Source organism: Oenanthe melanoleuca, chromosome 3, assembly GCF_029582105.1.
Source record: "Oenanthe melanoleuca isolate GR-GAL-2019-014 chromosome 3, OMel1.0, whole genome shotgun sequence".
NCBI lineage: Eukaryota > Metazoa > Chordata > Aves > Passeriformes > Muscicapidae > Oenanthe > Oenanthe melanoleuca.
In genome coordinates this window covers 22,810,211-22,837,080 of record NC_079336.1, presented here as the reverse complement: position 1 = coordinate 22,837,080, position 26,870 = coordinate 22,810,211, and the positions used below count along the sequence as shown (strand labels likewise).

At 38.6% G+C, this 26,870-nt stretch overlaps 1 protein-coding gene across 2 annotated transcripts in view; it reads right to left on the bottom strand.

Moving 5' to 3' along the window:
- The window catches only part of FAM83B (family with sequence similarity 83 member B), a 55,377-nt gene extending 34,290 nt beyond the window's left edge, over window positions 1–21,087 (bottom strand). Inside the window, exons 1-2 of one of the 2 annotated variants that reach the window (XM_056488050.1) lie at window positions 20,999–21,087; window positions 16,018–16,521 (exon numbers count right to left, since the gene is read on the bottom strand). In XM_056488050.1, coding sequence (XP_056344025.1) covers window positions 16,018–16,461 — 444 coding nt within the window. In that variant the 5' untranslated portion in view covers window positions 16,462–16,521; window positions 20,999–21,087. Of the gene's footprint in view, window positions 1–16,017; window positions 16,522–20,388; window positions 20,489–20,998 lie in introns of those variants that run through there. The other variant, XM_056488051.1, reaches the window with a different exon arrangement.
- Window positions 21,088–26,870: the final 5,783 nt, after the last annotated feature.

Genomic DNA, 26,870 nt, shown 5'->3' with positions numbered 1-26,870 from the left:
CACTTTGTGTAGCACAGTGTGTACATGTGCATGTAGAGGATTGCACACATGTGCACACATACTGACTGAAAATAAAACGCATTTTATTATTTACTTCTTTCCTTTAGACAAAAAGTTTCAAACCAGCATTGCACTGACAAAAGAAAAAACAGAGCAATCATTTCAGATGTAGTAACAGGACAGTTTTTATCCTTTTTTCTTGCTCACTTAAAAAGGTGTACATCTTTTCCTGCTCTTCAGTCTTTCTCTGTAATTCTAAATCTGCTTTCAGAAGATGCAGTGTGCACTCACTCAAGATTTGAAGTACAGCTGTCAGGAAGGAATTTTTCAGAAAGTCTATTATAATTTTTGGTTTACTGGGATCAGCAGTTGCTAATTAAAAGATACTTCAGTCTCTTTTCAGTCTTAGAAATGCAATATACATAATTTTCACAGACACAGGAACAATTTTTGCAATGAAACAAGAGTCAGGTATGCAGAAGTAAGACTTTCATGACACTTCTGTGAGTGACTGAGCACTTGCTGAAATGCAACCTAAATTAGAAACACTATTTCAAGTGAACAACAAAAAAATTATTTTCTTGTTTCTCACTGATGCATAGAGGAACATTGTGAGAAAAAAACTAACATCAGAAGATAGGCAGATAATGGGGAAGCAAGCAATTCTGTTTCATATTTCGGTATTACTGCAATATTTCTGCTTGAATGCTCTAAAGCAAACAAAGAATCTCATGGACAAAACAAACACACAAAAGGTTGATGCAAAATATAAAGTTTTATACCACTGGAAGTACCTGAAACAGGTAAATTTCAGCATAAGCTCATGAAACTGTGTTTCCTACCCCTAGCATGAGCACCACAAACTATCTATATGTCTTCACAAATCATTCTTACATTATGTTCATATTTATAAATGAGGAGTCTGTGTTCTACAAGGAATTTGTATACAATTCTTCCAAAGTCCTAGACCTATGTATTTAATCAGAAACTTTTTATATTCAGCAAAAATAAAAACATGCAAAACCCTGCATATTTTTAAAAGGATGTAAATGACCTCTGAATGGAGACAAATGCAGGGAACTAGAAAAACATGTAAATCATTCCCATTTTATCCAGTTCTAGAAGATATTAGCATAGAAATATATTTTTAATAGTGTAATGTTATTTACAGCCTCCTGAATCATCCCTGGAGCAACTGAAAAAACAAAAACTTACTGAAATCTGTTTCTACTACTTCTCTGTCATAAAAGATTCTGGAAGAATTACCAGCAAAAATAAGCATCATTTTAAATTTCTCTTAAATTTACACTTAAATGCACACAGAAAGCTTTTCCTCTGTAAAGCGCAAACCATTCCATAAATGCAGGAATAACATATATATCTGAATCATATATATTAATAAATAAAATATACATTTATTTTTAAATATATTATAAAATAATAAAATAATATTTTAGATATATTATAAAAAATATCTGTCTATTTTTATCTGGGAAACTGCACACACTCAGGGACACCTGAGTCCGCCCACTGCTAATGAGCTTTGCCACTGGGAACAGTCTGGTCACTCTAAGGTGATGCTCCGAGGAGGTAAAGACACCCTGATCCTTGCAGGTCCTTGTGATCCCTGCTGTGTGAGCAGATTCTCAGAGGCCAACAGCCAGGGCTTGTGGAGAAGCTGAGCATCCCAAGGTCTCCCTATCAAAGCAATCCCTGCAGCTACAAATCAGCCAGAGCCTCACCTCCCCTCCAGTCCTGCATTTAGAATTCTCTGCACCTTCTCTTTTGGCTGGCTGTCATGTTGAGTGATGAGATACACAAGCAGAAAGCTCAAGCAGGCTTGGTCTGGGCTTGCAACCTGGGTTTCCTCAAGCAAATTCCATCATTTAGAGAAAAGTGATTGTCCAAAAAAAAAAAAACTTATCTCCTGGGCAATTATGAATTAGCTGCCCAGAAGTGTTGACGGTAAGACTTGCTCCCACCTGTTTTAAGGTCAGATTTATTCTTACTACCAGCTCTTTGAAGATGCAACACTGTCAGGCTTGTGTTGTGCAGGGAGTCAGATGTCATTATCATTACAGTCCCTTCAGACATCAAAACATGTGAATCTCTCAGTTTTATCAGTCTCTGCTGATTCTGCAGTCAAAAAAAGCTACAAAGATGAATAGGGAGAGGCCAAACAAGCTATGAGTTTTTAAAGGCTGCAAACACTGATCACAGGCTCATGTTTACCCAGCTCCTTTTCAATACTACTTCCAGTAAAATCAATTAGAAAATCATATGTGAAAAGGAAAGCAATGACAAGGCTCATGAAGAGGACACATGAACACAGTACAAGCAGTGGCATATAATCAAGAAGTACAGAAGACCGCTTTATACAAAAAAATAGCAATCATTAAAATATCAGAATAACTGCTAGTCTTGTGGGGAGATCATGTTTCTATGAGTGAGCTCACAACTAAAAGCCTGCCACTGGGATTTTGAGGGGAATGAACCTGGAGGATAGGAATTCTCACTAGACACAATGCAGAGCCACTCACTTCAAATTCCCAGGCACAGAGAACCGCAAAGCATGCCTAAAAAAAAGCAAGGAAGCAAAAACTGCAGATTCTGTGAAACACCGAGGAGCATCTTACAACCCAAAAACAAACAAAACATTTAAATTGAAATTTTCTTGGTTTTGTGGTTTTGAACAAATTTGAGAATGGAAGGAAAATAGTGTTTGTTTTTATTACCATTAAAATCCTTCCTGGACAACCTGCTGACCTTCAAGAGCCAACCCTGACTTTGAAATTAATTAAACAGTCCTACGTGAAATACCATTCTCCATTTTCATAATGCATTAATTTAGTTAACTATGTTCATAATTACAATGAAAGATTTTTGGCATATATCATATTCACAGGTGTTCTGCATTTCAGCCTGTGGCAGCTGCTGACAGCAACCTTTTCAATGAAATTCCAGTGTGTGTGTATGTGTGTGTATTTATTTACATAAATATTTTGTAATCTATTAATACAGATTATTTTAAAATATTTAATGTCAGTTTTGAATTCTCTATTTTTCAAGAGATAAAATTATTTCTCTTATTCAGTTTATATATTTTATAAGCATAAAATTGATCCAAAGAGAATGCTTTGCATTTTTAATGTTTCAGGCCAAAATCCAATTTAGAGCCACAGACCAGCAATTTAAAAACAAAACCAGAATAGTTCAATGCTTATTACTTACAATGTAATTGCTTTATTCATAGCTGTTGAAAAAGAAAAAAATATAAACCAGTGTATTTTTACTGTAATTTAGGACAGTCAGTGGAAGTCACTAAAATTGGAAAAGAAAATGAAGTACTGGATTATTTTTATGTTACAATACTTTCTATATTACTAAATTTCTCCTCATTAGAGAAGTAGCTTAAAGTCTAGTCAAAGATTTCTTTTATAATCTCCAAACTGGAGTCTATTTAGCATAATTTTCAGAAACTTCTCTGCTGTTAGGACAGCAATTCCCCCCCTAAACATTGAAAAAAAGGGAGTTTGTACCATATCAGGAATTTATTTTCTTTAGGGAAAATTTTAGATTCTTTATACCGATTCTGCCAAGACTAATCAAAGAGACTGCCCAGATTTAGATGTACTGAGTAAGGAAAAATTGTGCTTAAATCTATGTCTGTTCCTTTTTGCATGCACTATATTTATATTATGAATCCTCACACATGCTGTATGACAACAAGCAGCTCTGACTAAATTCCATTTGAGTTTTTAAAACTAGAAAGTCTGTGTGAATGTCAGTGTGAAATGAAAGGCCAACAATGCCACTGTTACTTCTTTAAAACAAATCAGAAAATTTCTGTATTTGGAATTAAAATGACACAGCTTCTTGTTTCTCATTCAGTATCGTACTTCCATAACAGGTAACTATAACTGTGGTCCTAGAATGTTTCAACAAATGTACTTAGCTGGAAATCCCCCCAAATCTTTAAACACTTGGCATTTTTGTGGTCTTTTCAAACTAATTACATTCTATGGAAAAACAAAGTCTGTCAAGGATTATATTCAACTGAGGCATTCACAGATAGACTACTCAACTTTGTAACTCTAGTGCCTGCATTAAAATACTGTTATTACATATTTCAGAAATTAGATCTTTTCCCTTTTCAAATTATCTGTGTTTTTGTTATGTGCAGTCTACTACCTTAAAAATAGATAGCTGGGTTATGAACTAGACAGTAACACATTAAACTGAAATATTGTCTCCTTTTACTTAATATCTCAAAAGACTACTTTGCATAATTAAATTTAGCAAATAACCTTCTCAGACAGTGTGAACAATGTCTCTGCACAGAATTTAGCAGACTATAAAATTCTGATCTCTACAATTTTTTGAAACACCACTAAGAAAATTCTAAATAGGTAGACCTACCTATGTACACACCATTTTGTATCAACATGTCTCAACTGTCCATTTCTCGAGGAACTGTTTTGTTTCAATTTAAGAATATGGAGCATTTAAAAACAAAATCCAGAAACTATTTTGGCCAGTCCTACCACAATAACTAAATTCCAGATGTTCACTTCTTACTGATTTTTCTTTTGGTTTTCTCATTTGCATGTCAGCATGCATGAAAAAGTGCAGGTGTGCTTTTTGCAATACATTTTGCAATCATTTTTAAAGCCCTAAGAGTACAAACTGAGAAACTTTTCCATGGAATTTTCCTTGCAGTGTACATAAGCTTAGTAAACATGTGTAATGTGGCAGAATATAACAAAGATTGTATCCCCCATATAAACTGTTAAGGTTTGCTAGCAGAGGACTTAACGATTTTGGTTGAGGCTATTTACAGGAAACTCCAGATTAAGTTGTTCTTTGATAGATACTCTGTATTGGCAAAATCTGCTCTCACTCTTTATGTATCAACATGAGAAATTAAGTCTTGCTCCTATATTTCTTTCAAAGGGAGCAGCCTATCTTCTATAACATTCATATGTGCATCCATCTCACTTTTGTGGGACCTGGGCCGGAATGCAGGGATCAGTAAAAGGGATGGAACAGCATCAGGGGAATGGAAAACATTCCATTGGTTTCATGGCTTTGCTTGGCTTTCAGAAATTCAGTTATTCAACACAGTTTTTATTTAGAATAAAAGAATTACAGCACTCTGCTTGGATACATATTATTATTATTTCAGTTGTTCACAGTGGATGCAGTCACCTGAAGATGAGGTTATTTTGGACTACAAATGTACTGTGCCATGATTTAAGAGGAAGAGATTAATTAAACTTTCAAAATCAGATCCTTAATGATATGTGGCCATATCCCTAGGCATCAATCCTGCAAACGTATGCATGTTAAGTTAATAGAACCTCTCATGTACACAAATTACAGTATTTAAATCCTCCCAGAGTTACAGGTCTAATTCTGCTTGAAGGAAAAAAAATAGTCTTCATTGAGCAGTTATTATATTTTTGCCTCTCTGCCCTCTATTAAATATCCCCCCAAAAAGTTCTTGTCAAGTTTTATTAGATTTATTGTTTGATAAAATAAGATGAAAAGCAATTGTGTATACAAGTCACAGTTGTAATTAAATAGCCTACTGTCATTTCTGATACACAATTGCTTGATCTCTAAATGTTGTAATTTTTGCCAAAAACATCAGTAAGATAGTCCTGTTCAGAGGATATACCTTCCCAACATTTAATGTCAGATATGCAATTTATAATAAAAATTAGAAACCTGGCAATAAAATTTATTTGACTAGCAATTCAAAAGCACTGCTGTGTTTCTAACATCATGTTGGTGTTTTAGAAGTACTTACTGAGAGTGACAGAGGAGGGAAAAACACAAACACTGTACTGGAAGCACTGTCTTCAGGTATGCTGAGTGGCACCTGCCACGGCAGCCACATTTCTTCATTGACCAAAGAGGAAGATATTATTCCCAGATGTTACACCTGGAACTGCTTTCCAGAAAGATGCCAGAAGTGTCCAGAGCAGGCAGCAAATGTTCACCTCTGTCTGAGGTGCACAGTGAAAGGAGAAAGAACAGAGGAGACGGGGCCGTCCAAGGGACAGAGCTGGAGAGGGGTGTAAAGAGGGAGGGAAAGGAAAGAGGAACTACAACCAAGAATGTATGTAAGATGGTTTCCTGTCATACTGCAAGTATGGTCACTTCATATGCACAACTTTCATGCCTTACTCCCACTTCTTTAATACAGATTGTCAAGGAGTTAGTTCTGACCAATGCTCACCACCACAAAGTAGAGCCCAGCTGATTCCAAGGTCTCTGCGTGTCAAGCTGTCCCCTTCCACATGATGTTCTAAGACTCCAGTAACTTCAAGCTGCCAGCATCTTCACCTGGGTGCAGGCTCCAGAGTGTTTTAGTCCCTCAGAAGGTCTACATACTGTTTAGTTGCTGCACTGGTTTCTAATAACAATCAACTAAAAGGACTGGCAGGATTCCTGCTCCTCTGACAAACCTCTTTCCCAACACCTAAGCACATCTTTTCCTTCGTTTGCTCTCCTTCCTCCAAAAAGCGCCAGCAGCTTTGGCTTTGAAAGGCTCAGGCATGTACACAGAAGAGCTTCCTGAGCTCTCAGAACTCATTGCAAAGATACTGTTTAACTCTTCTAACTTCAAGATGAAGGACAGAGCCTTTACCTGCGACAGAAATCCTGTAACAGGTGATTGCAATATCATATCATGGCACTTCAGATTTGGACTGAGCTTTCATCATTAAACTTATGCATAAGAAATCAAATCATCTAGCTAATGAGATTTCTGGCACAAGTGGCTTACTGATATTCAGTAATCTAGAATTCATTAAGAGAATGATGATAACATTACTGCAATCGTTTTGTGCATCATAAAATCCATTAGAAAATACAGTGATATTACCAGTGCCATGTTATGCTGAAAAATGAAATAGGGTGATAGCACATAACTAAACAAATAGAAGAATCAGCCACAGTTCCCAGTTTCATCTCTATGCTTAGTCTTCGCATTTCAAAAATACATTATTTGAGTGAAATAACATCATTTTGGTTACATTTTAAAGCAACTTTCTGTAGACTTGTTAGAGTACATACTGCTATAAAAGACTGTAGATGGCTGTATTTTTAGGCCCATCCTCAGCAAACAAAGGCTACTGATCTCTATCAAACATTCTGTGCAGCCACATAGGCCCGCCTATCATTTAAAAAAAAACCCACACCCTTAAGAATGACTTTTCAGGCAATTATTGCATGCCTGTGCTAATCCACCATTAGTCAGTGACAGGAAATTATCAGAACAGCAGACAGCTTCAGTTATTACTGTGCTCTGTCATGCTGCATGGAGACCTAGTTGCTTTGACAAGCAGCATCTCCCTGGTATTTGAAGCAAATCAGTTTTGCTGGCTTGACACTGTAACTTCTGTTTGCTGCCTCTGTCTCTAATCAGAAGGCACAGCTCACTAGCAGGGTGTTCTGCACAGCTTAAGAAGAGCTTAGTCCCTTAGTGGGTATTTCTTAAGAAAGGTCCCACTGGGAATCTCAATTTTCTTCTGTGCTGGTTATTTCATTGATCTCATCCTCAGTATTATTTTTCCTTATCAAGCATTAAAAGCCTAAAGAAAAACACTAACTACAATGCCTTCTATGGGCTGATGCCACTCAGACTGACCTGGATTCAAAGGTGATGTCTTAGTGCTTTACCTAGTGCTTAAGCCATAAAGGGAATTTATTGAGCTCAAGTGCAGCTTTCTTGGCAAAGAGTGCCTGCAGCTCCAGGAAACAGCATGAAAATAAGGCTGAGATGTTATATCTGCTGTTTGAACTGAAGGCACACCTATTTGGCTACCTGAACACACAATCCTGTGCTACTGTTTGAGCCTGACTGCTAGTGGATGATGCAGATCTCAAAGTTTTCTTTTCATCTCTAAGAGATATGGTGCATAACTTCTCATATTATCCTATCACCCAGCTTCATCTCTGACAGCAGGATCACTGGCAGAAATGAAAAGGCCTGAGGAGATCTGGTGCTGCAGTTAGCAAAAATTCCTGGATAAAAGATGCACCAAGAAGCTTTCTGAAGTTATCTACATGCCCAGACTCCTTGCTGGGGAAAGCAGGGGTCACCATGGACCCTGTTTTTGAGGAATCTGTTCTGTTCCCTCACACCCTACATCCTCTGGGCAGTCAGCACAAGCACTCCAGACCAAGAGACAGAACTGGAGAAGGTAACCCGCTCCTAGATAAGGTATGAGAACACCCTGTATACGTCACACCCTCCTTATCTGAAGCTAAGAAATGTTTCATGCTTTTACAAATATATTTGAAAAGTAAGCATTACACAGCTACAGTATGCAGCTTTTATCAGGGAAGTACTGATGTTCATCAGGAATTAGTCTGCATAATTACAAATGCACAACAGTAATTTTTATCAAAAACTAAAACCACAGAGGCAGGAAAATAAAAAATTGCCCCTACCTGCTCTGAGTACTGTTTGCTATGATATTCTCACACTTTTGGTTTATACCTGTATCTTTAAAAATAAATTGTGATTTATATACATTTAATGTTCAATGTGTCTCAGGAGTCTCATTTACAAAACCACACACACTTTGCTTATGTTCTCTGCTGGCTAAGGATAAAGGAGAGCACACAAATTCTGAATCTACTGTTCATATTGTAGTAGTGGCATGTCTGTACTGGCTGGCACCAATCAGGAACAGATTACAAGACCAGTAACGTGTATGATATACAGACATGCAGTGAAACATCATAATGTTTATTGCTTCAGAAAACAAACACCTAAGATATGGGAAAAGATGACAAACAAGGGCAAGGAAAGCAGAGACAGAAAATTTGATTGCTTATAATTCTGTATTTATAACACAAATAACACTACTATAAATTCAGCTGTCTTACTGATCAGTGGACTCTATACTGAAAAATTATTAACTGTTGATCAAGCAAGCCATGGCCAGATCTTGCAATTATTTATTTTGAACAGCTCTATTGAGGTGAGTCATTTTATGGATGTCTGCAGATCCTATGCTAAAGTAGCAAGCTCAGCACCAGTTACACCCTGTTATGTTTGTGATGGCCAATGCTTCCTTCCTTCCAGAGGTAAATTATGGCAGGGTTTTACAGAGCAAAAGCCCTCTGAGGTCTCAGGCATGCTGACAGCATTTCTGAAAATATGGACTTTAACTTCTCTTGCAATTGTATTTTATCTGTCTTAGAAAATGGTTATAGACACTTTATCAACAGGCTAAAATGGCAGGCATGACTACACAACTATGTAGGGCAAGGTCTGCATTTCTTCTAGAGGTAAATAATAAAGAGTACTTTGACTCTTCTGTCATCAGTACTGGAATACTTGCAGTACTCCTTGAGGAAAATAATGCAGCATTAAGCAAGTTGTTCTGAATAATTACAAGTGAAGTAGATACTTGTACTCAGATCTGATACATGAGGAAACTTAGTACTCACTGTATGTAACTCACTGGCATACAATCCCACTCCTTCCAAACAGAAGAATGGGAAATTTTGAACATTTTTTGTTTTGTCAGCACTTCTTCACTTTCTGCATAGATTCTATCACACTGTGTTACACAAATACTTCTTCAGTACTGCAGGTATCTGCACATCAAGCTATGCTCATTTAAAATTCTATCCACAGATAATATAATATTTTAGTTTCCAAATTCTGATATATAACAAATTCAAAGTTCAAAATTACCCTAAATGTGTCCCCCTCAGAGCATCACTGGCTGGAAAGCTACCATGAAGTCAAAAGCTAAGCTAAAACTGCAAAATATGAACAAAAGCTTATGGATTTATGAATGTTAAGTGATTAAGGCTGTAGTTCTTCAGGCAAGATTGTTTCCTGCCAGAAAAGAAAAGCAGAAAAATGGAGATCTCTCCAGGAGAGGAATTCAGATGGACAAAAATAGCACTTCAACATCATCAGTACTTTTTGGACAAGCAAGAAAAGGAGAGGGACAAAACCCAAATACACAAATCTGCACACTGAAAGAAGCATTCTGCCTGGGCAAAATTATTTTAAATCAACGGCTTTGTATTTATAGTATATTTTGATCTGAAATTGCTTTAGCATAATGTAGTGCAAAGTCATTGTTGAATATGATAAAGAACACTTTAATCTACTGAATGTGCAAAAAGCATAAATGACTTCTTAATGGCACTTTTGTTTTGACAGAGATTTATGTCAATGAGAGAAAATGTTTTAATGAGAGGAATTGCTACAAAGTGTATGTGTATGCTTACTTCTCATATGCATGTGAATGAGACAGACATTAATAAATAAATACAGCTGCCTGCAATATCTGGCCTTTAATCTTCCCTATTTCATTTTTTAATTCATCACAGAGGTGTGGTATTTTGATAATACATTAGCACAGTTCTGACATAAAAATGGCAATACTTATAAATTATTTAATTACATCTTTCAATATGAGCATTGAAGATGTCAAAAGTCTTGCAAAGATAAAAACCTGTGAATAAAAACTACCACAACTAATTAAAAATTATGTTCTCAAAGATTCCTACTCCCCAGGCTCTGCACTCTGCTTGCTCTTCAGTTTTGGATTCCTTCCTATATAACAGAAGTGCTAACCAGAAAAATTGTGGGTTTCGTGTTTAGAGCATGAAGACTTTGATATCACAAAAAGCCAGGTTTTCCAGATTAAAAACATTGCTTGCAGATGTGTCCCTTTGATGGCAGTCCTCTCTGCCTGCACTGTGAGTGCACTGCTATGACTAGGCGGGGGGGAGCAGGACAGCAGGGGGAGAAGAGGACAGGCAGGTAAAATAGTGTGAAGACTCCAAATCCAAGTAGAGAAAATGCCCAAAATAAGTCCTTGTTGTGAGTAGCACTACTCTGTGATAAGAAAAAAAATGATAATGGGTCACAAAGCAGCACAAAGAGCAAGACGAGTCCTCTTCCAACACATGGCATGTCCTCTGTGCGATCAGAAAAAACAGGACACAATCTCACTTTCTGAAATAAATTTATCACAAACTAAAAACTATGTTTCACCTGGAAACCATACACGACTGCCATGCTGGTTTTCAACCATCAGGAAGTCTTTTAACAGAAGTTGAGAGGAAGTTAATGATGAATTCACCCTTCAGCAGAGCAGCTGAACCAAAAGGCACCTGATGAAATCCTTGTGGGGCAGAATATATTGGCAGAGAAAATGCTGCCTATATGCTTTCAGCTGGAAACTGAGTATTTCTGTGTGTTACTCTCATCTTAAAAAATTATATCCACTGACTATCTAACACTTCAGAGATAATACAGAAAGTGTCTGAGCAGCACAACTACTGCATTCATCTGTTCTTTCTCCCTGAATTCAGCAGATTGCTCTGGTTTTTACATATAAAAAGGTGTAGCCCCTCTCTCATCTGCTTGAAACAATGCAATTAGTGAGCTAATACAAGCACTGCCACAAGCACAACTCATTATCATTGTTCCAGTCTGTGTTCAAATTATATTTAAAATAGTTGGCAAAGAGTATTAGTGAAAGAGAAGTAAGAGATTGCTCAACACATCCATATTCTACAGGTTATTTTCCGTATAGAAACATTGCTCTTCATATAAGCATGTAAGAATTTAATTTTCTTTCATACTAGACTGCAGCCAGTACTAGACTATTATTATTGTATTATACACATGACCAAATGAGATTAACAGCAAATGATAGTGAATTAATAATGAACAATAATAATTAATAGCAAATAACAATGAATTAATAGTTAAGCATTTTTTTCTGTCATACAAACCTTTCACTCTTGCCTGAAACAATACACAACAAAATAAAAAAATAAAAACCAAACCGAAAGTAAAAGAAAATATTTCCCTTTTTATATATTTATAAAAGAGTCAACTGTTTTTATTTTACAAGTCTGCTGCTTTAGAAAACAATTCAGGCATTATATTTTGTACATAACTCTCTCTCACAAGAATTCAAAGGAAGACATTTTTGACTAAGGGCTTACTTACAAGTCCAGCAAGGCTAATAACAAGTTACATTGATTCACAGTGTATAATGTAATTCTTTCCCAAGGGTCCACATTTTGCAACTTTTCTCATTAAAAACCCCTATCAGCAAAAACAACTGCCTTTTTTAATTTTCCAAAATTATAATACACTAACCATTCAATTTTTTATTTAAGCGTCTAAGCAATTATATTTTTAAAAAATCTTACAAATATCACTGACTTCATGAACCCAGGCTTATGACTGCTAGTCTATTTGAATAAAATAAAATCAGTGAAAAGTACTGTGTATTTTTTGAATAATGTGCAACCTCATATATTCCACCATAAATCCCAAAAGTATGTCAGGAAAGTCTTTGTTTTCTAGTATGTGCTACAAACCAGGAACCCTTGGGTTGTCTAAATAATATGGCTTTTTTAAAAACAGGTTTTTACTCTCTCTAGGAGGAGCATGTCCATGGTTGACAGAGGAATCTGGTTACTGCAAAAGAGAAAAACAGACTGCCAGAAGGTCCCTTTGGTGCCTTTTCCTGTCCCTTCCCTGCTGCCTCACCCTGTCAATCATACCTGAGAAAACATACAAGAGGTTTCTTGGATGCAGGTACCAGCCTCATAACTGCTGGTTTTGAGGAAACTCTTATGAAAAGCCACAGAGGGAAAGAACACTTCATTACTGAAGTCTCTGTGTTACAGTGTACTAAAGAAGGAAGTTTCATGTTAACCAGCATCAACCCCCTACAACCTGACAGAGATGAGTAATGATCTTGATATCATTTCCCAGATGAAAACTGCTAAACATTATCAGTTGCTGTTCAGACAGCCCAGCTGTGATGAGTCAGGCTGCAGGAGCACCTCAAGCCTCAGAGAAGCCGGAAACCTGCCAATGATTAAAGGTAGAAGCCTCCAAAACGTAAGAGAAATAAGGTTACCAGCTTGTTTACAAAAGTCTCTATCATTAAGGTCAGACAGACCTTGCAGTGCTTTTTCCTCACATGGTTATATCAACATGTGAAAAAGAATTGTGTCTCCCCAGTTGACACAGTCACGCCAAACAGCCTCTTTGTGTGAACACAGGTTATGTTGACAGAGGAGGGTGGCTGGCAAGCTGTATCATTTAGAGATGAGGTCTAGTTACACCAACTGTAAGCCCATCTTGTTGACATCTTGGTTTGACCTAAGCACTCTGCTAACATCAAATCTATCCCACAGAAGTGTTGTAGTACATAGGTGACAATGTAATGTCATGTTGTGTACAATAGAGTTTCCCTGCTCTAACAAAACAAGCATGGATTCATCTCATTAAAATGGTTAACTCATTTCTCTAAGATTTAACAGTATTGATCCTTTTCTGTAAGATTTCCATTATTATATCACCTGTACTTTACAATGAAGGTGATGTCTATAATTTTTATGCTGCTCGTGTATTCAAGAAATATGTGACAAGATTTTATTATAACACTTTCCTATAGTCACTGGGTTTATTCTACTGTAGCATGGCCTTACAAATGATTTTCCTCTTTAGTTAGGAAAAAATCAGTCAGCAAGCAAGTTGCTTAATGTTGTTTACAACATCTTCTTAAGGTCAAAATTAACATACATAATAATCATTTTAAGGAGTGACACTGTGATGCATCAAGCATGAAAGAGGTCAAGAATAAGTCTATTAATAGTGTCATCTTATCCTTATATATATCCCAATATTCAAAAGCTTCTAGATTTCAAGTGGGCCTATCTCCTTCATGAATTTTTTGGGTAGTTTATATATATAAATACACATCAAATGGGTTCCTTCATGGAGTGAATCAGTGCAGAAACATTCTCTGCCTTGCCCTTGTAGGAGCTGGTTTCCTACTACTATGTTCTCAGGTAGCCCAGGGAAATCAATGCCTGAACTCAGACACTCAGATTTGGTGCTTAAATTTAAGTGGTATGAATATGCCCACTTCCAACAGCCTGTTTATTTTCACACAGAAGTTTGCGGAAATTCCCATAGATTTTACGAAGAGCTATGTTGGCTGAGCATGATTTGCTGATTTATTTTTTACAAGTTTCTGTTCTTCATGTGCAACATTATCCTATTGCCTTTGAATACTCTCAAGACTACACATCTCCACTACTACATAACAAAGAATCCTGTTTAATACAACTATCTTTTTTAAAGTGGTTTAGAAGAAGTGCACTAGGCTGCTAACAAAGGGCTTACCTACTGTTAGCATGATTTAAATACTTTACCTTACTTAGAAATACTTTAAACTTTTCTATGCATCTGCAGACAAAAGAGGCTGAACTACACTATGTCTCAGATTTAATTGCTGGCCCCTGAAGCAACCAATCTATACCACTGTATCAAAAGTGTTATGGTTCTTGAGGTTGTGCTGATCAACTAAACAAACATTTCAGCTGTCAGATTTGACAGTGACACACATAAAACATCCTCTTTATAAAGTGGAAGCAACACAAGCACATCAGGGAGCCAACATACTATGCATTCAACCTTCTTCCAAAGTAAAGCAAGTAGCACACCTAATTTTTTTTCCACAGCTGCATTCAAGGAGGAACTAAGGGGGAATGGCCTAACTTCACAGCATTTCAAGATCTTGAAGCAAAACTGACCTAGTCTTCTCAACAGAGTTAACAGTGTTTTATTTATTTCCCTTACAGTGGATACATTGGTAGGTCAGGAGATGCAGCTGACAGAGTATTCTGGGCAATTCATAGTCAAGTCTCACGACATACCAAAACAGAAAACACCAAATCTCACTCAGAAAGGGATAACGAGAGAATTAATTAAATCTTCCATGAACATACAGTCATTCTAAATTAAAAACTGCAGGATAAAAGGCCTAATGATAACTCTATTATGGAAACAAATTATATGTTTTATCTAAATATAGCAGAGACATTGTAAAAAGACGCAGTCCTTCCCTGCCCCATCCTGTTCAGTCCGTTTCTATTGCACACATTTACACGCATGTTTTAGCCACTGAAGTGCCTACAGATGTGAGACAGAGCCCATTCTACCAATTTAAAGCTCATAGTCATGCAAAACACAATTGTATTGCACAGGGAAAATTAGAGAGTGTGACATACTTGCCAGAAATACTTCTGAAATTTTGTCATACTTTTTAAAGAGGTATTATGACCCCGTGTCAAACAGATCTGCATGCTAATACTTTTTTAAAATTTTTTTAATTGAGATTGTTGTAAAAATTTAAAACTTAAAAGTTCTAAACTGACACACTGAGAGCAAAAGTAGTTTGCATATACAACATTCTGTCACTAAGGTGTAAGCTGGGTGTGCTGTAGGAAACTCAAGATATAAGTCCTCCCAAGTAGAGACAAGTACATCTGGAAAAACGTCCAAATTTTCTACTCATTAATCAGAAATAAAGGCAAGATACACAAGTAAAAATCTATTTCCTTGTTGCCTAAGTCTAGGGTTTTTTTTTTCATTCTGAGTTTTATTTCTGCAAGGACATGCCAAAATCACAAAACCTGACTCTCACAGTACATGAGTCGGCTGAACACCGAGGTGTTGTTTTCTTAGACCTGTCTGCCATGCCAAATCAATGCATGCTCCCACTGATGCAAGAGAGAAACAATAGTAAAAATCCTGAAGTTATACAGAATTGTATTGCTTAATGTATATTAACTGAGTTCAAAGAAAAGGTGAGCTGATTATTTACAAATTTCTCATGCACTGGTCAGCATTACAGTTAGTACTGAAAAATAACCAATACTGTAGTTATTACCAACTACCATAATTATTCATTATAATGGTAGTATGAATTAATCCCACGAATTAACCCTTGATCCCTCAGAATTAAGGTTAATAACCCTGGCGCACGTGACACCGAAGAACTGATCTGAGTCTGTAAAAACCTTTCCAACTAAATTGTGAGCAACCAGATAATTTTTTCCTGCCAGGACAAAAATAAAAAACTGCTTGTAATAAAACACCAACTAGGTTATTATTATTGACACTTTTTTCCCAATATTATTTTTCGTGTTTACCTTTCTTGCATCTCGTATCATCTTCCGAACAGTTTCCTTTATGGTGTAAGGCTGTGCTCGTGGTGGATGAAAAAGCAGATCAATATTTGTGCCACCAGAAATTCCAGGCATCAGATAGGGCCAACCTAAGTCAAGATTTGGAGCTTCCACATCTGATTCAATGGGCCAGTAGGTTCCCGAAGAAGAGGTGTCATCAATGGCATGGTTAGAGGAATAAATTGTGTTTTGGGGAAGTTTGTGGACATTGTTCAAAATATAATCAATTTCCTCATCTGCTAGGAACTCTGAGCATCTCTCTTTGGAAAGAAATTCTTTGTAGGCTTCTAAACCTCCTTCAATCAGAGCATCAATAGCTATTCGGTACCATTCCTTGTAATGAGGTTCAATATAGTTGTCTGATCTGCATTCATCATGTAAGGAGGACAGCAAAGATGAAGTTTCCATTTTCACATGTATTTTGTGTAAAGTCTTTTAAACGTCCATTCATGAGCTGATGAAATGTATCTGCAAAGAGAAAATAAGTAAGAAAACAGTATTTCTAGATATCTATGACACACACACAGTTATTAACTGAAATACTTTTCTAGTAAAGTTGCTATAGGTTTTTCTAACATCTTCCAAGCATTTAAAAATATTTTGAAGAGGCTCAGGGACTACTATTGCCAAAAATTAAATATTAAAGAGAAAGACAAATATTACATATTATATTAAAGAGATAGATAAAGAGCTTTTACATAAAGTAAACTGTACACATAATTCAGTGATTTCAGGGAAGTTCTGATATTCCAAGCTATGTCAGAGCTCATAGTACACCGAACATCCATACCAGTAACACCAATACACACCCAATGCATGTTCCAATACACTATCACAGGTTGTGTTTCAAAACCCCCTTTGCAACAACTGACTTTCCAAAGAAACACTTCAGAAACCAATTAAATTTCCTACTTTTTGATATATTACTGTCTCTGTAATGGATCTCTTTTCTTTGGCTTCTTCAAAACCACAATCATCCAGGTACTTCTCCTTATCTATCTGTTCTCCCATGCTGATCTAATCCATTTGTTGCTCCCAAGCAGGACCAGCCTACCTCATTTCAGTGAGTTATGAGGAACTCCAGAAAGATTTATCCTCCCACATCTGGGATCATGCTCTGAATCAGCAATTTGATGTCTAGCTTCCACCCTGCTCATTCCTTCTGCCAAAAGGAGCGGCTGCTTTAATCTTTTTTTTTTTTTTAACATTAATAACAAGTTGTTTACTGCTGATGTTTTATAAATTCATTCATATAATTTTTTAAATTTCATTTAACAAGGTCTGAGAGCGTTGCTTTGTGCTCTGCATGGGAGATTTAAAAAAGAGGGAGAACAAATACCCAATGTTTCTTCCTTCACATTTCTGCAACCTTCAGTAACTCATCAAAAAAAAAAAAAGGGGGGGGGGGAAGGTGATTCAAGACATCAGCATAGCCATGTAAAATAGAAAGATGGTAGCACATCATCCAGGGCTAGGGCATGAAGCTTAAGAGAAACCCTGCAGAAGTTGGAAAAACATCCAACAAAGGCATAATAGTTAGAAAAAGTTTGATAGCTTGAAAGTTAACATTGGGTTTTCCTACAAGCCTAATTAACAGTATATCAGTATAATAGCAAACAGTCATATGGAATTCTGATTTCATTTACTGGCATATAAATATAGCTTAATTCCCTCTTCCCATCAAGACCTTCCAGATATTTCTGCAAACAGTGCAATTGCTTTCCACTCTCTGTTTGGAACAGTTTAAATCTTCCCAAAAGGAAATGTAAATTAGCTATATTAACCTAAAGGAATGAAAAATAAAAATCTCCATAACTACTGATACTTCAAAAACCAATTAAATGTTCAATTAAACCAAGATTTATAAGGAACTTAGGAAGTTGGAGGTTAAAAAAACACCAAGAAATAAAAATCTAGGTCTGAAGCTGGCATCAGCATGTCATATGGAATAATTCCATTTGAATCCTGTCTCTCAGCCAAGTAGCAGGGCAGATCTTCCCAGATAGGATTGCTTTCGAGCCTGGGGGAAAGGAGTGTTCCTGGCTGCTTCAAGAGTAGCTCTTTGTGGTGAACTGGAAAGCAGAACACGAAAGGGATCTGACTGCTCTCCCCCCAACTAAGAACTACATGTATTCCTCTGACAGCTACTCAAGCCTTCATTCTACACTGCTCTCACAAGAAGAAATTAAATGTTATAAATATATAATGCTAGAAAATAGAAGTGATACCATTTCCCTTCTCAGGGAAATGCAGATGCAGATACAGCCTGTGGCAGAAGGTGACGGAGAACCACACACACAATACAGGCAAGACAGACAGACTCAAACTCTTAACATATTGTAAAATTAGAACAGTCACATCAGGACTGGCCTAATCGTCTGGACCAAGTTTTCAAGACATTTTAGATACAGAACAAAGAGCAACCACGAATATAAAATACTCAGCTGAGTTGTTCTCAAGAGTCCAAACAGTAATACAGGTGACTTCACTGAGATTCCAACACACCCCTCTTTTAGGGCCCTCCAGGACAAGTCATTCTCTAGTCACTGCAGTAACAGAGTCAGTCTTAAATATCTGTTAACTATGACATGTAAGAATAAATACGATTTTACAAAGGCAAGTGAAAGATATTTCTAAAATTCTTACTACTTTGGAATGGATATATTTTTAAAACAGAAAATTTTCCACTGACTGCATATATACATACAGTTGAGAAAGATGTGTTTATTTCAAAAGCTGTCTGAATTGATTTTTCCTTCTTCTCATTCTATCCTTTGAAAATAACTTAAGGGATTAGGACTATACTTAATATGTAACATTGTGCAATATCAAATATTGAATGTTATGAACAAATAGAAAGCAAAACCACGTGTTCTGCCTCACATGCATTTCTTTAATTTGGTTTGGTTCTTTCATTTGTTTTTCACAATAGCATACTATATATTGCTTGACTTTTCACTGAACATAATGAATTCATTAATTGTAGGTCAAATACAGCAACTTATGCTCAGACTTATGCTGAAAGCAGGATATACATAAAGTAACTGTGGAAAGGTGAGACTTCTGGTGCAGCATCTTCCAAACAAGAATAGTCATTTTACAGTGAACATCTTTGAAGTTGATGTTTGATTTACAAGTGCTGTTTACAAAAGAAGCTTAAAGCAGTGCACATTAATTTAAGAAAGTAAATGTAAAATTTGCCAGCATGGAAATAAATCGCAGAACACTTGAGACAAATGAAAAAATTTTAATCCTGGTTTTTGAAATTAAGGACATCAGCATGAGACACATTCATATGAAACAAAAGAGAACACCCAAATTAAAACAATGGCTTCAGGTATGCTTGACAAAAGCTCTAGATGTCTTGACACAGGTATTTTCCTCCTTAGAAGGTAAGAGCTACTGTGCAGGAAATGAACCCATAAAACCATATAATACTGGATAAAGAGGTAGAGGATTGGACAAAATTCTTAATTAACTTTTTGGTGTCTTCTTCAACCATGTATTTCTGCATAATAAACTTTATTCTTCCAAGGTCTTCCTCAGGTCACCAATCACATTAGCAAGGCTGTGCAGAATGAGGCCCATCTCTGGAGGCTTACAGATCTTTATCACACTTTATGTACATGATCACAACTTTTACCAGCACCAGGAAAGCTGTCATATCCCCTGAGAAATAACCTTGTCTGTTAACCTCAGCCTGGCATATCAGTCACCTTCTCTGCTTGAACATAGGGATCAGTCACTTAAAACTTTAACAAATAGCCTTAAAATGAATTTAAACTCCAATGGAGCTGCTAAGACTGGATCTTCTGCTGAAGAAAACAAACTCTGAATCCTGCATTGATGTGATTCTCATTCTTCTATTAGCAACATGCTCAGACCTTCCTAATGCCATTATCAGGAATCCAGCAAGAAAAGACCTTTTTTCCATGAGAAAGAAGTAACAAGAGAGATTTGGAGAGTATTCCAGACTTCACAGATGCAGCAGATGACAAATATCCACTAAAGAAAATTATGCAACATTCTACAGGGGTTCCAGACTAGTACCAGACACAAGGAACTTCCCTACCATAGTAATATTCACAGGATTTGAAAAATTTCCTATTCAGCAACTTTAGGGAGCAGCTCCAACCTCAGGCTCGCACAGCCGGTCCTCGGTCAGGGCCTGGCCATGGTGCTCTCCTCAGGATGTCCTTATCTCTTTTCCAATACAAACGCGATTACTTTGACAGTTTCTGCACAAAGTTTCAGCCTTGCCAGGAAATTTAAACCAGGGGAACAGCTTGTTGCAAGCTGTTGCGTAGTTTCAGGCATGGCTTTTGGGGCACCCACCTGAGCGTCTCTAGCCCACGGCTCGGCCAAGGAGCCTCCCCAAGGCTTAAGGGCCTGGCACGACCAACTCCAACAGCACAAACGCGCTCCGTGACACCTGCCTTCCACCAACCTTTCTATTAAACAACTGTATCAAGAATAAATAATAATTACCCTACATTAAGCAGTGACAGGCAATTATTTAATTGTTAATGAAATTACATTTTCTGTGAATGCAAAGGGCATCAAATCCAAGTGAAAAACAGCACCGCAAGCGTTCCTGCTGCTCTCCTTTTCTCTTTCTGTTTTTGTTTGTTTGCCTGTTTGTTTTGCGGCGGAGTTTCTTTTGGGTGGGTGGCTTTGTTTGTTCAACCAGAAAGTTAACTTTCCGGGCAAAACAAGGGCAGCGGGCGCTCCGCCGGGCGACAGGGCACGTGCGGCGGCCCCGGGAGGGAGCGCGGCGGGGGAGCGGCGGGGCCGCGCCGGGCCGGACCCGCCCTCAGAGCCAGAGCCGGACCGGCGCTCCGCGACCCGCGCGGCCCCGCTTCCAACGCCCCGCGGCGCCGGGCGGGATACCGGCAGGACGGGGCACTGCCCTGCCCCGGGGGAGACTGAGGGGAGACCCACTTACTGCGCCGGTGCCCCGCGTGGGGTCTCGCCTCCGGAGCGGCGGGGCGGCTCGACCCGGCTGCTGCGAGCGCGGCGGCGGCGAGTCACGGCGGCGCAGCGCTCATCGCAGGTACTTCCCGTCGCTCTCAGGCGCGGTGGGTGTGGAAACCAGTTACAACATGTCAGGACGGTGTCGCACCAAACCCGCCGCCTTGGGAGCGGGGCGAGGACTTGTCTGAACTGGGGAAGCCCGGCCCTTTCCCGCGGAGCGAAGGGCAGCGCCTCCCCGGGCCCCCCGCCCCGGCCCGGCCCTGCCCTGCCCGCCGGCCCGGCCGGCAGCCGCGGGAGCCCGCGGGGCAGCGGCGACCCGAGCCGAGGCATCGGCAGCCCCGCGGCGGGCCCGGCAGCGGGTGTGCGTGGGAGATTAAACTCAAAGTAAACGTTGGCTTCAAGAAAAATAAACCCGTCAGCCTCGAGTCACGGTTTCCAGGTTAACTGCGGCGGAGCAAGTCACGGCAAGGGAGCCATACCCGTTTGAGACCTTCCGAGTCGGATATATGGACGAGCCCCTTTTCCATAGCTCAGTTGCTTTGAAAAGGCTCTTTTGCTCTTGATGTCTCGGGTGAGAGCAGCGGACCAGAAGGCAGAGCCCCCCGTGCTGGCAGCGGTGCAGCTGGGCCTGCCTGCTCCGTTCCTGTGCCCAGCAGCAGGCTGGGCGCGCCGCATGGCAGCCGCGTGTTGGAAACTCGCTGAGCCCTCTCTGAAAGGCCTTGGAAAACACCGTCACCTCCTCGGCAGCATCTCACAACCACCAGCAGATCAGCACATCCCATGTGCAGAACAAGTACACGGAGGCGGTTTTGTAATTTTAGACTTTTTGAGGACTTTGTCCCCATCATACTCTGGTACCTAACTGCAGGCAGCTCTCCTTTGAGGCGTTTAAGACAGTGCAGTGTAACCCTGACAGTTAGGCTTTGTTAGCAATAACTCATCCAGTCTGGCTTCAAGCACAAACTCATTTTCCTAACCTTTACTGGCTGATAGTAAGTGCAGGATGTATCCTATGCTGTGACATTTTGATTATGGTTTCTGAGAATAGGACAGTAAAAATATGCAATATCTGCACAGCAATATTTGTATATTTTTATATATATATATATGTGTAAGTCTGGCCATCAGGGAGAGGTTTTTACCTGTGCAGTTAATTCAGGTAGTGGAATGCACAAGAGGAAATATACTGGTGTTAATATACTCATAGACTACCCTTTGCAGACAGGGAGCAATCTGGATTAAATTATTATTATACTCTTCTCACACGCAAAAAAGAATTTTCCTGGTTTTGATGGAAAGAAAGGGTGAAAACTGCTTTAAAAACAAAGTTTTAAAATGTGCATAGAACTTTATAGTTAGTACACAGCACTTTTTATCCCATGAAAATATGTAATCAGGAAAGAGAACCTGTTTCTGTGGAAACTTTTCCATAAGGAGGTGAGCTTACCTAATTTTTAAAATAGCAGATATATTTTCTAAAATTATTTATGAAACAGTAGGAAGGTGAATGGTCACAAAACTTCTTTTGATCTTGACTGAATTGATTAGACTTTTATTGCACAAAATTTACAAGCCTGTGTCTTCTAGAGAAGTTAAGTGGTTGAGTATAGGTTTAGCATGAACAAAAAGCTGTAATGAGACCAATCTTAGCTTTCTAAATAAGGAAATCTGCATGAAGGAAAGTATCTAGGTTTTTTTTCCTCATTAGTATCTGTACAATAAAAGTTTTTTTTTCTTCTCCCTTACAATTTATCAATTGAAGCCCTCCAGTAGCTATACTAGACCAGACACTTCATAAAACCTAACTTGGGTAATGCATTTTGGAAACTGTTACCTGTCAAAATAAAGAATGTTTTTACCTTGGAGGTAGGAAACTTGTGTCCTGCAGCCACAGGCATCAGCATCAGTGGAAGCAGATGGTATGAGGAGCTTAATAAGCAGTAAGACAAATTCTTAAACAATAGGTATAAAACTATATTGTAGAAGTATGAGGCAGGAGTATGTGCTTCAGTATCCTTACTCCTAGAGTTGTGGAACTGCAGCAGTATGAGGGGAAGGGACTGCAGAAATTGGGCAGCCCTCATTCACCTAACAGCTTTTCCTTTTGCCATTGTAAAAGTAGCAACGGCACCAGTCCAAAGGTTTATTATATGGATGATTATTAAGGATAAATACTTATATGAGTTATATTTATATTCCTACTGCATGCTTACTAAGATTTCATTTAGATTTACTGAAGGAACATTGACTTGGATGCAGTAGATGTTTATACAATTCATGATACCTATGAGTTCAGCTTTTATTAGATTTTAACAGATGAAGAAAGAATACAGTCCTGAAAATTCATACTGTTTACAAATCAATGGCCATCTAATCTAAAACATAAGCACAGAGACTTCACACACTAATCTTAAAATTAGAGGAAATGTGCTTTTACAGATATGAGTATAAAAGGAGCTGCACTGCATTTATACAAAGCTTGATGGGTAGTGGTACAAAATCCACACCTTTCATAAAGTAGCAGAGAGAAAAATGAAACAGAAAACCACAAATTAATGTGGAAAAGCAGATGTCCTACTCTTGGTACATCTTTTTCAAATTAAATAATCATAACCTACTCTATTTGGTATCATATTCTTGAATCAAGGATACATTAATTTGGTCCTTGTAATATTAAGAAAATACTTGGCAATGTCCAGTCACTGCCAGTTACTTTCACAACTTCTGTCAAGAAAAGGCCAGTAGTCAAAATACAAGGTATTAAAGCCAAGGTCTTTTACTGAGAGGATTCCTAATCCATGTATTGTGTCTATGCAATGTACTATATGGTAGATTTTTGTTATAGGTCAGGTCCTGTGTTAAAGGCTTGTAGAAACCTTCTGAAATTGCTTCAAGAGTTCAATTGTGTGAAGAGATTCTGTGTGTTTCCTTTGAGAAACTTATGGTAGAAGATGAATGAAGTTATACAAAGTACATTGTTTTTGAGATACAAGTAAATAAGTAGAAATCCACCAGTCTTTATTTTCTGCCTGTGGTGTAACTAGCTGAGAGAGAGGGTAAAAGGGAGTGAGAGGGATGATTGAAGGTGAAGAAGAGTTGCCATCTGAGGAAGAGTCACGCAGTCTGGGACTCTTCAGATTCAGACTGGGATGGTGATTGAGGCTTCCTGGTGTGGTTCATTACATGACGTGTAGCTCCAATGTGCAACAGGTCTGAATACAGACAAAGAAACTCCTCTGAGGTCAGCTTTAAGAAGCCAATGTCTATGTCTCAGGCTGTTCCAAGACAAGAAGTTTTAAACTGGTGGAGGTTGACAAAGTATACTCTGCTCCTATACTTCATTCCTCTCACTTTCCTCTTTGCCACTAGTCTGCATGTGGACATGTATCTGCAAAGGGCAGATACAGGGCTACACAGACCTTTGTTCTGGATTCATACAGCTGTTCTTATATTCCTTCAGAGCATGCTAAAGCCAATGCATAAAGAAATTGTAGAAGCACAGATTTCTGCATTGGAGTTCACTTCCTTCTCTGTGGGTCAGAGAGGTAGCTCCTCTTGGTCGTCTTGCAGGCTTGAGATATCAGTGTGTGCCATTAAATATGATTCCACCCCTGCCCTTGGGGAAGAGGACTGCACAATGGGCAGTAGGTTTCTCTGAGATTTTATGTCTTCTGAGATTTTAAGTGTTCTTGTTATTCTGTGTCCTGGAAATTTTTCTGCCTGGGTGCAAATGTTGTTTTAGCTTTCAAGGCACATACTTCAGGATGATTCTTGTAATTATTTTTTCTTTGCTCATTTGCCCTTACTTTAACATCCACCTTTGACTTTGGAAATAGTGCTCATTGTACTATTACCACTACAAGGAGGCAGTAATCTGAATTTTGACAGAAAAATAAAGCAAAAAATTAAATGCATATTACTTTTCATTTGATTGGAATGCTTTCTTCTATCTTGCTCTCCATTTGCTCACTTTGCCAGTGAACTTTCTGGGGTATTTTCCTTAGTGGACTTAGCCTGTTCTCCTCATTAGATCTTCCCAAGGGATGCACTGCTAGAGTTTGAAATCTTATATTTTGTGATCTGGATTCAGGACCTAAGGGTTTAGAGATTAGGGATGAATGAACTTGTGTCTTCAAGTCAGATATACTTTAGGGTAATGTGAAAATGAAAATCTTATACTAATTTAGTAAAAGGTAAACTTACAGTAATTTTTTAAGTATATACATTTAATATTATAGAAACGACTATATACAAATTCACATTGGATATAAAAATCAAATTATTAGACACAGCCATACACCAGTTGGTCTGAGATTTTGAGTACATTATAGTCCATTTTGCTGTTTATCCATTAAGGATAAAGGAAGAGGAAAAGAAACAGATCTCTTATTGTTTAAGCTGTTTCTCCTCATTACAGAGTCCATGAGTGTCCATTCCCATGTAGGAAGAGAGAATAAGTCCCTTATGGAATGGCAAGTTGTCTGCTGTTGATCTTAATGCTTTAATGATCTGCAGGTCCAGATTTTGCATTAGGCCATCACCAAAACCCCAAAACAAGTACAGTGAGTCCATAGAACACCTCTCACTAGACCAAGTTCCTCAAAGCCTTGTCCAGCCTGCCTTGGACACTGCCAGGGACGAGGCATCCACAATCTCCCTGAGCAACTTGTTCCAGTCTCATGCCAGCTACACAGTAAAAAATTTCTTCATAATACCTAACTTAGATTTACACTCTTTCAATTTGTACCTCCTTGTTCTGCCTACAGTTCTGTCAGAGCTTGTCTCCAGCTTCCCTTAGGCCCCTTCAGATACTGAAAGGCTGATGTGAGGTCTCCACAAAACCTTCTCTTCTCCAGGCTTAACAGCCCCAACTTTCTCAGCCTGTCTTCATAGGGAAGATGCTCCAGTCCCCATCAACTTCATGGCCTCTTCTGGACTTGCTCCCCAGTTCCATGTCCTTTTTATGCTGGGGACACAGAACTGGATGCAGCACTTCAGGTGGGGTCTAACAAGAGTGGAGTAGAGGTGTAGAATCACCTCCCTCATCCTGCTGGCCACACTGCTGTGAATGCAGCCCAGGGCACACTTGGCTTTCTGAGCACTCACTGCCAGCTTGTGTTTTCATCACCCATCACCCCCAAGTCTTTCTCCACAGGGCTGCTCTCAATCCCTTCTCCGCCCAGCCTCTAGTGGTGCCTAGGATTGCCATGACCTAGGTGAAGGACCTTGCATTTCTCTTGGTTGAACTTCATGGATTTTGCATTGGCCCGTGTCTCAAGGTTCTCCAGGTCCCTCTGGATGGCATCTCCTCCCTTCATGTAGACTCTTTCTGCACAGCCATAAGGGTCTTTGAGTCAAAAGGAGAATTCACAGCTCCTCGGTTTCTTCTGGCTGAGAAAAGAGGTGAGTCCTGTAAATAAATTCATTGAGAAAAATGAGATAGGGCTAGAGGGAAAAAAATCTTTGCTGGATTTACTCATGGTTTATTTTCAAAGTTGTAACCACTGTGGCAGTGGGTTTGCACTTACAAGGACCCAGTTTTGGCCTAGTATTTACCTCTCTGTTTGGAGGTGAGGCTGGCAAAAGGATGAAAGGTCTTTGTCTCCTTCCAATCCCAGAAGTGCCTGGAGCTAGTTTTCTTAAAGCTGGTTACTTGGAGTCTTCAATGTTACCCTAGTGTTTGGGTGCTCCTGGTCCTCATGAGCTTTATACACCCAGGCCCATCTTTCTTGTAAACCTTTTCTTATTCTAAAACTTAGGGAGGATTAAAGGTCTCACAATGCCTTTGGGAGTCTTCTGGCCATCAAAAGTAATAGTGGCAGAAAGGAAAAATAAACCAGGGA